We start from the raw sequence: 16354 nt of genomic DNA, 5'->3' as shown, positions 1-16354 counted from the left end.
CTAAATTTTCAACAATTATACATGTTAACAAGTGAAGTTTATTCATAAACTAATTTCGAGAGGATCACGTGCTTATGATTGACACAGCTGGCCCTGAGTCAAGCTAATGAATGAACCACCAATCAGGCTATTCCTAACCTAGTATAAATAACCAAACACCTTACATTTAGTCATCTTCGTTTTGAAGAATCCCCCCTTCCACCCTTTCTCCTCCTCTTTTCTACAGGGCAGCACGGAGGCCCAGTGGCTAGCACTGCGGCCTCACAGCAAAAAATGCCTCCAACTTGGGTATCCACCCAACCGGTCAGCATTTTCGTGCGGAGTTCATGTTCTCCCCATGCTTGCGTGGGTTTTCCCCGGGTCCTCCGGTTTCCTCCCACACTCCCAAAAACATGACACTTAAGTAAATTGACTAAACCAAATTAGCACCAAATTCGATTCAATTCTGTCAGCAACGCATCACCTTAGCAACCCTCACGCAGCAGGAGGGAGGGGGTCCTCGAGATCTACCCGAGTCAAACTCCCCTCTCGCCCTGCAATGGAAGGGAGCTCCGGGCTTGAGGATCTTTTGAGCTCGGGGCTCTCTCCCGGGACAGCATGCCAAACTAGCTTATTACCAATCATCAGCTAAGTGTGAACTCTTGAAATATCAGTAAATTAACAGTTATGAAAAACAATCTGAGCTAGCAATTTATCTACTGAGTGAAACCTGCAGCCATTGCCCTTTTGCAAGTCAACTCCATGAAGACAAAATGTGTGAAATTAAAATAAATATAAATTTGAGATGAAAGATTTTTAAGAGATTTAAGAGAGTTAATAAACTTAATTCAGTGTTGGGCTTGCAGAAAAATATTCTATTCAAATATTCGTTGTAATTCTATACTGCAGAATACTAAAACTAGTATCATCTGATATAATGCAGTATGAAGTATGTAAATATGCAATTAGTGCCAGAAAACTTTTAAAATGCATCTGGTAAGTGCTTTAATAAAAGTGCTTAAATTTGACTTTGAAAAATGTGTAAGATGTGCTCTGCGTCATGAGAGTCATGTTTATGAGAGATTTAGGTTATGCTATACTGTCTTGGTAATGTCAAGTTGTCATGACAAAGACAGGTAATGATGTATTTGTTTGTGTCAAGTTGTCATAACAAAGACATCTCAAACAATGTTATCTTTGCATTTAAAATGGTATAACTGAGTGAAGAAGCATGTAGACGTGTCTTTCATATTCATGATGTGTCATGTTATGATTATGAAGGTTACATGACAGTCTTACGAGCACCACCTTCTCGTGCTATCTAGTCTTTAATGCTTTATTTAATATAAAAATAAAAAATCCCATGTAGTTGTAACGCCGGGGGATGACACTCACAACAGAAGGTAAGATCCACAATGCAGGTTTATTCAGCATCAGGCAAGCAATGATCAAACAGGTCCAAATGGGTATATGCAGGCAATTCAGAATCGTAGTCAGTAAACAGGCAAAAGGTTAGAAGGAAGGCAGCTAAACAGGAGATAAACTAGGCTAGGGTCTAAACACGGAGAAACAAGACAAGGAGAAAAGCGTTGTAATGTCACTGATAGCGAACAAGACTCGGCAAACTGGATGGGTTAATGAGTGGCTTAAGTAGTGAGTGCAATTAGTCTCTGACAAGGCTCAGGTGGTGAGAATGTAATCAGTCTAGATGAGTGAGCATGTGTGAGTGTGACCGGAGAGCATGTATGAATATGTAGTCCAGGAGAAGGCGGAAGTGTAGTCCATGGTTTGTTGTGTGAGAACCAGCGATCTATGGAGAACGATCACTGGTTATCGTGACAGTAGTAAAGGAATAGAGTTCTTATTTAGGAACCCTGTTGTTCCACTGCATTTAACATTATGTCGTCATCATAAAAACAAATCAATCATTTTTCTTTTAGGCAGAAATCTAACAAATGATGTTCTTTTAAAGCCCTGGGAGAGAAACTCAATTAGATTAAATTAAACCAAATTGGAAAGTACTTCACAACACTGGCTTACAGCACATTTGAGCATTGTCTTTTGCTAAATTAAAAATAAAAGTGGTGTATTTGACAACAAAGAAAGAACGTTAAAATAATATGACTTCTTTGTGTAGGCATGGACCAGATACAAAAATAGGTCACAGTGCTGTTAGGCAGAAACAGATTTAAACATTTTCTCCATTTTGTAAACAACTAAACAGACACTTACACAAATAAACCCCATAAAGACATGAAATCTACCAAATTTACAAACATACCAAATATCTGGACACATAAAACTGAGAATGTCTAAAAAGCTTAACAATTATACCTTTTTCATAGGATATGTATATGTGAGTGTAGATGTAACAATGTTTGAGCCACTTTTCTTAAACATTGTAGATTCATTCGAGTTATTATTGTAGCTAATAGGGTGAGAAATACTGTAGGAACTATATTCACCGGTCCAGGAGGGCCCACAACAATTATGGTAGGATTGATGAGGTGTCTGGTAATTAAGTTAATGTGTTTTACATCTAAATGCAAAGAAGAATCCATATTTCATGTTTTGTTTGACAAATTCAGCGTCTAAATCTGTGGTTTCCTCCATCCTCTCTAAAGTAAACAGTTCAATCTTCTGCTCAGCTGCACGTTCTGAAACTGAATAGATGAGAAGTTCATGAGGTCACAGAGTCATGTTGTCAGAAATGAAAATCTGTGCGCTAGAATAGAAAAGAAAGGAGAGGAGAAGGAGTCTGGAAGCAGTGTAGAGGCAAAGTGCAATTACTGAAATAACCAAATACTGTTTTGAGCAATCATGTACAGAGAAATCATATACATTAAATTACTGCACATATCAAGAATAACAACATTCATTCATTCAGTCATTTGTTTTCTTTCAGCTTAGTCCCTTTATTTATCAGAGGTTGCCACAGAGGAATGAACCGCCAACCTATCTAGCTTATGTCTTACGCAGCGAATGCCCTTCCAGCCGCAACCCAGCACTGGGAAACGCCCATAAACTCTCACCTTCAAACACATACACTAAGGCCAATTTAGCTTATTTAATTTAACTATAGCGCGTGCATTGTACTGTGGGGGAAACCGGAGCACCTGGAGGAAATTCACACAAATATGGGGAGAACATGCAAAGTCCATATATATATATATATATATATACATATATATACCATATGGTTCTTTGCCCAATAAAATCTAAAGGAATAGTCTCTTCCTCTTAGTTCAAGATAGCAAAAGTCTTCCCCCCACCCCCCCCCCCCCCCCCACACTTACTCAGACTCAGTTGGCATTTCTGTGTGGACTTTGCATGTTCTCCCCATATTTGTGTATATATATATGTGTATGTATATATATATCTCCCCATATATATATATATATATATATATATATATATATATATATATATATATATATATATATAAATATATATATATATATATATATATTTTTTTTTTTTTTTTTTTTACATTAATTACATTTATTATTATTATTTAAAGCCAAAAGTATAACAATAAGCAACCTCAACAACAGGGTTTGAGTCTGATGAAGAATGGTTCCAAAAAGCAAAAGACAAATAATAAAAGAAACAAGTAAATAACAGGGTGAGAACTTGGTAAGATTTAAAAACGTGATAAAAATCTGGCGGCCGCCAATGCTCTTTTGAAAACATTTTGGATTGCTTTTAAAAACACTGTCTGTTGGATTTAGGAAAGGGGTGATCAGGCCAATCTGTGCTTTGGAAAACACTGGTATATATATAACTAACAGCTGTGACAGTTTAGTAAAAGATAGTAGTTTATAATCAGATAATCAGTTAAGATAATCAGTTTTTAACTATATTATATATTGTTTAAATGATTAATTAAAGTAGGCTAATTCATTTTAATGTGATATTATTGTTTGCTTTTTTATATTTAAAAAAAAAGCAATTTTAACCAAGTATGATAAGATTAAGATCCTGAATTGGTTTATTACACTCAATCCTACAATTAGACGGTCCATTATGTTTTCTTTGTTTATGTGGACACATGAATAAAGTCATAAGTGTCTTTAACCAATTATCTTTATTTACATAATCTGAGTTTAGGAACTGCAGAGATGTTAAAATGATCGTTATGATATGACTGAAATGGGAAACCATTTTTTTTAATTCAATAGGTGGTGATAATGCTAAGGAATTAGTTAGTTATCATATATGGTTTGCCTAAATTGTGTGTGCTAGATTGTGTGTGCCTAAAACTTGTGTGGTTCTGCGGTTCTGCAGCTGGATATATCTCCTTGCAAGAGAAATTTGAGATCTGAAAAAGCATACACAGTGGCCTCTGATGGATTCACAAAAACTAAAACTGCGAGAAAACGTACCTCCTGGGACAAATTTCGCGATCTCCATAAATGTATATAGTGGTGCATATCAATAATGAGCTGGGGATTTACCTGTTTCGGTAAAAATTAAGTCAACACTCTAAATAAAGCTGCATATTCAGATGCAATTCGGAGGAACTTCAATATCCTAATAGATGATGGTTGACATATAGTTGCAAAGTTGTTTAGTTAAAAAAAATTATATGTTATCAAGATGAAGTGTTCCAAAGCTGATCATGTGAAGCATAATAATCCATCACTCAGTGGATTCAGAATGCCTACACTTAAACAAATACAGGATTCCACATAATTCATTCATGTTGACCCAACACAAATCGATTAAGTTGACTTAACACTTTTAACAAATTTTGATTGAACATAAAAAATTAAGGTGTTCCAATGAAATCTCAAGAATTGTGTTTTAGCTTATTTTAATTAAGCAGTTTAAACAAGCAAAAAAAAAAAAGTTTATTGAATGTACACACACTCACAAATAAAGTACATAATGTGAAACAACATTTCATAGTACAATAAAGTACATAGAGACTAGAAAAGTGCTCCTTTTGAAAAGATACTAGCCTTTGTACCTTTATTTCTGAGCATATATCTAAAGCTAAGTGCATTCAAGACTCAAGATAAATGCAGCGAAATTATGATTTCTGGAAGCAGCACAATACACAGTACAAGATATACTACCTCATACACTCTATATCTTCCTTTAACATCCTCTGGCTCCATGTATTTCTCAGTGTACTGATTTATTGTGTATGATTTCTATCTCTGTAAGATAGAAATCAATCACTTGAGAAGACTTGTGAGCAAATAGTCTCAGTGTTGGCTTCCATATTTATCAAACCTGAGCACCACTGACGTGAACTAACTAGCAATAGGAGATTGCTGTATATGAGTGGTGTGCAAAAAGTTGTTGTATTTTTAATTTCATACAAAAAAAAAAGATCAACATTAATCTATTGATCATTTTTACATGATCTTCCAGCTAAAGAGGAAAATCTAGTCAGCTAATTTTGACCACACGATGAGTACTAGTCAGAATAGTTACTTTATCTGAAAGCAGTGGCTTCCAGGAAGATGGCAGCATTAAAATGTGATGTTGTTTATTTGATTTCAACACTTTGTGCCCACCTTGCATACAGAAGCTTACGGAAAAATCATATTTTGAGTATTGTCATTCAAATCAAGCCACCTCACACCTAGATATCAGAGCGATGCACACCCCTCCGCCTGTCGACACATCCAGTAATATCTCGCTTTCCAGAAATCCGAGGGTTCCCTGCTGCGTTAGACTCATCATCACTTATTATCACTCTCTCAATAGAAACTGTTGCTATGGAAGCTGGTGACTCAGAGCTCATAGGAATATTAGGGAATGATAGTCTGGCAGCTGACAGTGCTATACCTAAGTATAGAGAATGCAGCATGGCAAGATCAAGCTTATACAAATTATGCAAAAAGCAGGAATTTTTCATTAAATCTATGTGAAAGCATTCAGCTAAGGAGAGAACTTGAGGAGTGGGGTCACGTGTTAAAGAAAAAAAGATGTTGAGATCATAATTCAAGCTGTATTGTGCTAGCATAGTCATTGACTGAATATGTACATGCAAAAAGTTCCCTTTTATATGTTTAAACATGAAATCCAGTGTCCTTCAACATAGCTAAAGCCTATTCAACATAAAAGCTTTAGAGGAATGTGAAATAAAGCCTAGGGTCTCATGGGGATGTTACATCTGATTGTGCTAAATTACCACAGTGACCCCTAGTGTTTAGTTTTAAAGCTTCATCAGTTGGAACAAGGTCAGAAACATTCTCTGAAGAGAGCTAATTTTTCTTTCTCTAATTCACAGATGCTCCAAGGCAGAAGAGCAGACAGAGAGTTGTGACCTCCCATTTCGCCTTCACATCTAAAAGAACTCCTGTGCACGCTCGACTCAGTTGCAGGAGTAAGAGATAACGTCCAGAGAGCGGTGCGGTATTCAGCCATGCTGTTTATATGGGTCAGCTGACACAGACAAGCAGGCTCATGTCGGTAAGGTCAGGAAGTCAACACAATCTGGCTCAGCTGCGGATACACATAAAGGTATATCAAAGCCACCTCGAATCAAAGAGATATTGATGAACTAAACTAGTGTGGAGGCAATGTGAATCTCAAAATGTGCTAAGGAACAGACACTGGACTGTGCGGAGCTTTGCTGTACGGGCTCCTCAGTCTCCATCATCGATGGACATCATTTGCACATCATGAACTAATCTTGCAACTTTTTGAAGGGTATATTTTGTTTGTTTTTTTCCTTTAATAAAGAGACAGCACCATGGTTCTGCCGCCACCTGACAAGAGGCATGTGTGTTTAACCACCATTGTGATCATGACTAGCATGGCCTTCATGGATGCCTACCTTGTGGAGCAAAACCAGGGCCCACGTAAAATCGGCGTCTGCATTATCGTCTTGGTTGGAGATATTTGCTTTCTTATAGTCTTGAGATATGTGGCGGTGTGGGTGGGAGCTGAGGTAAGGACTGCGAAGCGAGGTTACGCCATGATCCTCTGGTTCCTATACATCTTTGTTCTGGAGATCAAACTCTACTTCGTCTTCCAGAACTACAAGGCTGACCGTAAAAGTTTGGAGACGGTCGCTCGGAAAGCATTGACTTTGTTGCTGTCAGTTTGTGTACCTGGACTCTACCTTGTCCTGGTCGCTCTTGACAGCATGGAGTATGTTAGAACCTTTCGGAAGAAGGAGGACATGAGGGGTCGCCTCTTCTGGGTGGCACTTGACCTTCTGGATGTCCTGGACATTCAGGCTAATCTTTGGGAGCCACAGCGGACAGGTCTGCCCATCTGGGCTGAAGGTCTGATGTTCTTCTACTGCTACATTCTGTTGTTGATCCTGCCTTGTGTTTCTCTAAGTGAGATCAGCGTGCAGGGCGAACATGTGTCGCCTCAGAAGATGATGCTGTATCCAGTTCTCAGCTTGGTGACCATCAATATCGTCACCATCCTCATTCGAGGGGTCAACATGGTGCTGTTCCAGGACAGCCGAGTCTCGACCATCTTCATAGGAAAGAACGTTGTTGCTATCGCCACTAAGGCCTGCACCTTCCTAGAGTACCGAAGACAAGTTAAGGAGTTTCCCCCACAGGATCCTGCAGGGATTGCAATGGAGATACAGCAGAACTCTGTGCCACACAATCAAACTCTACCAAACGCCACAACCACTCTCCCAGAAGAGCCCTCACCAGCCCGTGAGGTCATTGACACGTGACCAGAGCTGACCAAATTGGCAGGACTTTGTAGAATAAAACATTCGTGAGTTCAGACCAGATGAAGTAGACTTATTTTGGTCCCTTTGCTATTGAGCAAAGAGTTCTGCTCTAAGATTACTTCTTTGAAGGATGTTTTTAAAGCCCTGCTCATCTAGGCTGAGGCCATTGATGCTCACATGCACAAATGGCAGCTCACAAGATCTTGCTTTTAACCAGATTTTGTAATTTCAAGCTGTTTTGTGATGTTAGATATGGGGTGTTTTTAAAGAGATTTGTGTGATCGTGACTCACCTGGATCCCCCACATGGAATCTGCTCAGATTTCTCCAGAATCTCGTCATTTTCAAAGATCTTCAAAGCTCTTTGTGTGTTATTTTATAACATATTTTGGCTAGTCTTAATATGCTTTCAGATGTCATTGAGAGGCCAGAACTCTCAACTCAATGATTAAACCCATTTTACACAATTCTGCAGATCTTCCCACATAAAATCAGTGCTTAAAATGTAAGGAAATTCCCATCTGGGTTTGCAGATGAGTAAAGAAAAACCAAGAATACCAAGTTCAGAAATACATCCACTCCTCCAACAGATTTAAGGCAAGAAGTGAACTTTAAGTGAACTTAAATATGTGTTTTGAAGATTTTTGTGATTTTAAGATGAAAATGATCCTTTGCGTGTTAAGTTGTGAACATGTTTTTAGCAAAACAACTCTCACAGGATTTATTTTCCAGAAATAACTCTCACATGATTGTTTTTTTTTTCAATTGGGAACAGAACACTTTTTAACTAGCCAAATTTTTATTTCAAGTTTTGTATGTGTAGAAAAGAGGACAAAAGAGAGTTCATTAAAAGCAGATTATACTTGATGATAACAATTAATATACAATACAGTCATGTTTTTAAAGAGGACAAATGTATTAATATTATTATTATTATTATTATTATTACTATTATTATTATTATTATTATTATTATTATTATTATTATTAATCTAGTTTCTTTTTTCTTTTAAATGTGACATTTTGAATGTTGCAAAGTGTAATAAAACCTCAATAATCTCAAAAAACTGTGGTTTGTTTGAAATTGAGCTGCTGAAATATGCATTACACTTCAGCATTTGCTTTGGTTTTCAAGGCCACTTAACTGATAACCATAAACACAGCGTTCACTCCCACAGCCAGCCAACACTCGTGTCAGAACCGCTGAGAAACAGCAGGACTGGTTGATTCTGCATGAGCTCTGAAACGCAGTTCCACTTGGTGAGAATGGGGTGCAGAAAGCAATTTGGCTACTGCTGATTGGCTCTGGCTGCCATGTAGGCCAGCTGTACAGAGTGATAAATTACAGTTCCTGTGATCCTCAGCCCTCTCATCCATCTCAGCGTTATAGAGTTTCTATAGGCTTCCTCACCAAGAGGCCTGAACAGCAGGAAGATTTCCTACACCGCAGTTCTCAGTCCTAACAGAGATGCCATTTCTAGGGAGCTGTAAATTGTTGGCAGCTGACACCTAGACACTTTTGACACTTGGAGATAAATGTTGAACTCTGCCAGTCACTTCAGCGGAAATATATTATCCCCAACAAACAGCCTATACATCACTTCTTGGATGCTGAATAGTAGCCCCTTGGGATTCACGAGAAGAGTTTTAACAACACCTCCTAGCGCTGCCTGCAGTACTTGACCTTTGTAAGGCCATTTAAAAAAAAAAAGGAATATAAACATTGTGGAATTCCAACAAATGCACCTGAAGCAGCGATTCAGCTGTCGCAGTCTCTGGCGTCAGAGATTTCCTCATACTTCAAGCCTCTCCAATCAGTTGATTAATCGCCTGCTAGCTCGAGGCTAATGAGGTCATGAGGGTGTATTTAACCATGGCCCTATTTAATTTTCTGCTGTCAGAACATTAAAAATTCCATTTTAAGCACATCATAATTCGGCTTGGCGATAAATTACTAATATCATCATGGGAGGCCCTATCTCCGCTGACACATAGCTCAATTTACCAGCTTGCTTCACTTCATGGTACCTTTACAGAGTATCAAAAATCTATTCATCTTGGAAATGTTTTGTCGTATCAAGCATGTAGGCAACTTGTTACTTAAAGTTTTATTTTTGTCACATGTAATCTCTCTCTATACAGGCACTAAAGCAATCACTAATGAAGTTGGCAAGAACATGATTTGTGAGATTAATTCAAAACTTGGTCTTACTGGAAAATTTACATTTAAAGGTGCAGTAGCTGATTGTCTTTAGAAACGTTCTTTGAAAGTTTTTTCACAGTCCAATTGTAATGATTAAATTAAATGATCTAAATGTATTTATGTATATGTATTTTTATATTGTGGGTAAGGCATAAGACTAAAAAATGTTCATCCAAATAATTAATTAATTATTCCCATAATTCTGATGAGTAGCCCAAAGTGTCTGTCAGCAAATATAGATTTAAACAACTGCACACCTGTTTACGCAGATATGTAGACATGAGTGACAGTGCTAAAAACAAATGCTCAATCAAAACATTTTAAAATCCTAAACTATTTTTGGAGTTACATTTGGACACTGGAGGAAGGATGACACTATGGCTGAAGTGTTTCTTTTAGATAGGTGACGTTATGATTTAAAACTATTTTATTCACACAAAGCTTATACAGATTGTGTTGTTATGAATTGTGTTGTTACATTCAGGATTTAAAATCGTACATTTTTGTATGACTAATCCTGTATGAATTCGTATGAATTTGCCACTAAACTGACAAAACGTAAAACACTTAAGTTTCCTCATGAGATCAGGCTGAAATATCATGTTATTATGGCTTAAGCATGTGAGAGAGTGAGACTGATGAGTGATACTGATGACAGAGTGTTTTCTGCTTGCTAACTACACAACTGAAAACGTGCTACATATAATACAGTTTTTCGTTGTAAATTGTAGTATTATAAAGTACTTTAAAGTTTTCTAACTGGCGAATGACATGATCTTTTGGGTCTCTGTCATCTTTAATGTGCACATTCGTGATTTTAACACCTGTGGTTTTGTCAATTGTAGTTTATTTTAGCCAAGCTGTCTGTGTTTAGACATCTAGATTTCTTCATTAGAACACAATCAATTCTAGCTGGGAATGGTTTATTTACCAAAATATTTTGTCAAGTAATCCTTTGATGACAAATTAAAGACCCTCACAATGCAGCTCGAAAACATTAATTAATTGTCATTTAAAATTGTTATACTTTTCTACAGTGCTTTATACCAAAGATCTACCCATTTGCCACATAAAAAATGTTAATTATTTGCAGTGGTGTAAAGTAACAAATTACAAATACTCAAACTACAGCTAATTAAGTATTTTTTCTTAGAAAATTTTCTGAAGTTTTAAAAATGTATACTTTTACTTTCCCTTGAGTACATTTTTAGTGCAGTATTGATACTCTTACTACACAACTTTCGCTCAACCTGCAGTCACTACTTTATTTTTCTTGTCTATGGGGATTAGAAAAATCAGTCCTGTGTTTCTCTTCAAATCAAATCGCACATAGATGGTAAATCGCATTATAATGAAATACCTCAAGACATGGGTGATTTATAATTGCAGCAAACTGTTTGGAGCATTAAAAGTGTCTAAGAGGATATCTAAAAAATCTTTACATGCAATGACCCAAGGACTGTTTAGATGCATGTCACTGATGAGAAGATGATGAATGTTTACTGTATGATGACCAAAATAGCTTTAAACACCCAGCAGGCGCAAGGCGTCAACATGATGTCAGATTGACGCTGTACCCCAAACATTTCATTTTGTTTGGAAATTAAAACCGTGTTGACATCAGAGCCCAATGTCAAGTCAACGTCCAACTTCCAACCTAAAATCAACCAAATATTGCTTAATGATGTTACAGCTTGACATTGTGTTGACGTTACCACTATAACATCCATTAAATGTTGGATTTTGGTTGCCATACCTGATGAATAAATGTCAGTATTTGACATCAATATATTAATCTAATATTAACTTCTTATGATATTGTGATGTAAAAACCATACAACACAGTACTTGGAAAATGTATAATCACTTATATTTAAACATTTTATTTTCCCAAAAGTTATTCCAAGCTTTCAAGGAGACGTCTGCATTTAATATGCGTTTTGCAGTATGACTTGGAAATTTTACTTGATGCAAGCATCATTGATTTTGAGACTTTAGCTTTTCCAATGTTTGGCTGTAAATTTGACAGCTTCTAAATAATCTTAGCCGGTATTTAATAACTAATTGAACTAATAAACTGACAAACATTCACTATCAAAATGTACTTTTTTAGTTTAGTACTTGTCAATTTAGTTGTTAAAGCAATGTGTGTCTCGTATTCTATCCAGTTTAACCATCTGAATGTTCGCTCAAACAGTCATAAAGATTGTTTATTAGGCGTTTATTCAATCATGATCAGACCAACAAACACATCATGCATTCCTTATTCAAAGATTTTCTTAAAAGAAAGCCAAAAGAAAAGCACCTTTATCTGCATACAGTTTTAAAATACTGTGATTATGAGTGTTTAAAGGGATAGATCAACAAAAAATACAGTCCTTTTCATGTATCTTAGTGCCATGTCATTCAAAATCCATATTACTAACTAAATATTTCAATTTTCCATGCAAGAAAGGTCATACAAACTGAAATTAGTATTCAATGACAGAATTTTAATTCTCAGTTGACCTACCCCTTTAATTGTTTACTCATGAAGTAATGAGTAAATTCTTGTTTTTCTCCCACACAAAATGCATTTTTCCCTATACATACTTTATATATATTTATACAATTACATAAAGATTACAATTACTTTGAATTAACTACTAAGAGCTTCTGCATATAGGAGTTGAGCCATTTTTGTCTCTCCATTGCTGTCAACAGCTTACTCTTCTCTCTAAACGCAGCGTCATCTGCCACCACTATGTTTCTCTTCTGCTGGTGACCCACCCGTGAAGGCCAGTCGCCCGTCCAGCCCTTCACCAGCTCCTCCTCCATCTGTGATTGGCTGAGCGGGAGCCAATCATCTGCCACCAGCTGCTCCCTCCCAGTCTTAGCTGCACCAAAATCAGGGGCGGTCAGCATCTGAATGCTCCAATCACGGAGCGAGATGGATGGATACACCACCTCCCACTGCTCACCTTTGGAGTCTTCTTGACCAATTGCAGGCAAGTTACTGTTTAGAGGTGAGAGAAGTGTTAGAAATGTCTCCAGTGAGGAATAAAGAAGTGAATGAAATGATAACTCTGAAAGGATAACTCTTTAATGGGGATACATGCAAGACTTTTTCTGTCGTGTGGACGAGCTGTAATGAAATTTTACTTCTTAGTGTCTGTGAAACGTGAAATAACTTGTGACACAAAATGAATGCTTATAAAGTTTAGAAAAAAATTATCATCACGGTGGCACAGTGGACACTCGCCTAACAGCAATGGTTCATTCCGCGGTGGCGACCCCAGATTAATAAAGGGACTAAGCCGAAAATATCTGAATGAATGAGTGAGTATTTAGTCTATAAAGCAAAAATGTACTTTATAATAATACCTCATATTGGTCATAATAGTGTGATTTTAATAAGCAAATATATTACATGATGTTGTTAAATAGAAGAAATATCCACAATGCTATGATCATATGCTTTCTTAAAGGAACACTCCACTTTTTTGAAGGGAATATGCTTATTTTTCAACTTGCCTAGACTCACAGTTGAGTTTTGCTCTTTTTGAATCCATTCAGTCGACCTCTGGTGGGAGCACTTTTAACTTAGCTTAGCTTAGCATAAATCAAGCATGTCATTCAAAAAAAAGTTTAGATAACTTTCCCTTTTTAAAGTTCTTCTCTTTTGTAGATAAATCTTGTACTAAGACTGACAGAAATTGAAAAGTTTCTAGATTTTCTAGGTCGAGGGACTACACTCTTGTAAGTTAAGCTAAACTAAAAATGCTTCTACCCACCCAAAGATCAGCTGAATGGGTTTAAAAATGGTAGAACTATATAACTCTGTGGGTTTTTTTTTTTTTACATCAGTGTTTTTTTCTTTTGTGTTTGTTTTGTTATTGAAGGAAAGCATGCAGCTATATATTCATGTAAACATTGCTCTCAACAGTTTATTAATGCAAAAGTATTTCCAAAATCTTTCAACTTCTGATCAAAGTATGAAAAACAATTAAATGTCATTATATCAAATTTGGTCTCTTGTACCTTGCTGCAGTTCTCTTAATTGCCACTGGTGTTGCTGATAAGAAGGGTTTCCGAATTTAACTGAAACTGTACTGAAGCGTTTCTGAATAGGTTTTTAAAACCATCTTTAAAACGATCTGCTTTTCTAATTCCCTTTTAAATAATTTCGACATTATTTTGCACTCACTGTCTGGCACCTAAAATCATTTAACTCTGTATTTTATAAAATGTTATAGCCAATGCTATCTTAAAATATGACCTCCTGAATAAGAATTTGAAAATATTGATTTATTTTGAGGTTACTAGCAAATTTGAATTCCTTGAAGCAAATTTGTTCTATTTGAAAAGAAAGACCTACATGTGAAAATTTAAGTCTCTAGCTCCAATGGAAAATGTACACTGTAAAATATTTGACCCTAAATTTACAGTAAATTACTAGCTAATAATTGCATTACTTTCACAGTAAGGTACTGAATGTAAATTCACAGGAAATTACTGTGAGGTACTTCATAATAACAATATTTATGTAAATATTTCTAAATATTAAAACGAAGTTCCTGTACTAGTATAAAAGTTAATGTGTATTAATTTATATGTTGAATAATTTATCAATAGTCTTTGAATTAATATGACTAACGTGCAAAATATATAGCCATTTCTACAGTAATTTGCTGTAATCATGATGCCAGCCTTAATTTTACAATGCAAATCTGTATATGTAAAATTTAACAAATGAATCATGTAAATTGACACCAATGTAATTTTCTGTAAAAAAATTACAGCAACATGTTGTGAAATTCTGGGCATTTATTACAGTGTAAGTAGTTACACAATTGCAATTAATGACAGATTCATAATGCATAAAAAGGAATGTTATTATATTAAGTGATCGATATGTCAAATAAAAGTGAGTAATAACTACAATACAAAGAACAACAAAAATATAATAATCATAATTGGAATAATAACACTTGACTGTATTATTATTATTATTATTATTATTATTATTATTATTATTATTATCATTATCATTAATATTATACCTTTGCAGAGGTCGAAGCTGAGGCTGGGGAAATGCCGATGCCATGAGAGTCACACTCATGAGGACTAAGAACAACAGGGCAGGACGAGGAGGCAAGGATAAAGCCATCTGCAGATGAATAAGTTGAATAATACATAGCATTAGCAACCGCTTGGTTGAGAGAGATACAGAATATACATGCGCAACATTCAAAATATAGATGCTAAATACAATTTACACAGATATGAGAAATATGAGCGAGCCTTCTGACTAGTGCTGTTCTGACTACAGGCCACTTTGAAATTAAAGTCGTATATCAGCCAATCAGGAGTATATTTCACATGTCTATATGAATTATTCACACTCTTTCACTCACTTACATTACACAGCAGAGCTTTAGAAAGAAGCATATTAAGGTACATAATAACAGTTGTGTTTATATATATCTAAAATACATGACAAGTTCAGCTGATTTATAATAAAATATAGTTTATTTTACAAAACTTAATGTGTAGTAATTATAAATAAATATTATAATATTCGAAGGATCTTGTACTTGTTTAAATGACTCATATAGTGAAAGATTAAAAAAAACTTCATAAATGCACAATTTTAATTAATATTTTTTTGTAAAAATAATTATTATCATTAAATGTATTGTTTAATATAATATCCCAATTATTTTGTATGCATTTGTGAGCTGATTTAATTTGTAACGTGGTATTTAAATATGTGTTACCTTAGCAGAGTAGTTCTTCCTCTTGACTGTGTGTTGCGTGGATGAAGCTCTTTGTTTCCAGTGTGTGGACTCAAAAATCCAATCACTCACGTTTTACTCCAAGCTAATTCGTAAATCGTCCATGCAATGAGATTAATGGTTGTCCAGAGTTTCTCTCTAACACTCTAGGATGGTATTTAATTGTCAAAAAGTTGCCTACGGTGCCTCTTTCTACGTATTGCTCCACCAACTTCTCAGGTTGTCAGGTGCCAGTGTGAATATATACAGGATTTGCTTGTGTGGGATTATATATACCTCTCTTTGTGTCGGAAGTTGTAGGGGGAAACAGAAAAGATAAAAAGACATGTGTCATTTTTCTTGTTGAAACAAGAACCTGAGAAGGCTACACCCCTGAATGTCCTGTTTGGAACGGAGCCTTAAAATAGAGGAAAGAATCAGAAGAGAAACGACAACAGTTTGGACGTCAGCACACCTAATGATGTCTCCAAAAAAAGGAAAATGACAAATCTGGAAAGTGCCACACGTTCACAAAATCATGATCAAAACTAGATGTTGCAGTGTTTCCATTCTATGGTGTATAATGCCCTTGATTTTACCAAGCGTGACCTGCCTTTTGCTGGGCGTAACCTATAGGATCATGATATACTAGATGAGGGTCGATAATGAGGATCGTGAAGCGAATTTGAAGTGACGTTTGTTTGCCGTCCTCAGGCTTCCTACGCACACGTTTGGATTCTAGGCCAAGCAAGAC

At 36.0% G+C, this 16354-nt stretch overlaps 2 protein-coding genes across 2 annotated transcripts in view; one reads left to right on the top strand and one right to left on the bottom strand.

Annotated features, from left to right (window-relative positions):
- Window positions 1–8550, top strand: part of tmem121aa (transmembrane protein 121Aa) — a 51825-nt gene extending 43275 nt beyond the window's left edge. Inside the window, exon 2 of the mRNA XM_087290781.1 lies at window positions 6227–8550. Within this exon, the coding sequence (XP_087146907.1) occupies window positions 6692–7642 (951 nt within the window). The 5' untranslated portion in view covers window positions 6227–6691 and the 3' untranslated portion in view covers window positions 7643–8550. The remainder of the gene's footprint in view (window positions 1–6226) is intronic.
- A 3486-nt stretch (window positions 8551–12036) lies between these two features.
- On the bottom strand, window positions 12037–15866 carry pth2 (parathyroid hormone 2). Its single transcript, NM_205577.3, has 3 exons — window positions 15604–15866; window positions 14887–14993; window positions 12037–12839 (listed from the first exon to the last, which is right to left on the bottom strand). The coding sequence occupies exons 2-3, from the start codon at window positions 14991–14993 to the stop codon at window positions 12473–12475; spliced, it is 474 nt and encodes a 157-aa protein (NP_991140.1). The 5' UTR covers window positions 15604–15866; the 3' UTR covers window positions 12037–12472.
- Window positions 15867–16354: the final 488 nt, after the last annotated feature.

This window comes from Danio rerio, chromosome 17 (genome assembly GCF_052040795.2).
Source record: "Danio rerio strain M-AB ecotype USA chromosome 17, GRCz13ab, whole genome shotgun sequence".
In the NCBI taxonomy this organism is placed as follows: domain Eukaryota; kingdom Metazoa; phylum Chordata; class Actinopteri; order Cypriniformes; family Danionidae; genus Danio; species Danio rerio.
This window is presented reverse-complemented; position numbering and strand designations above follow the sequence as displayed.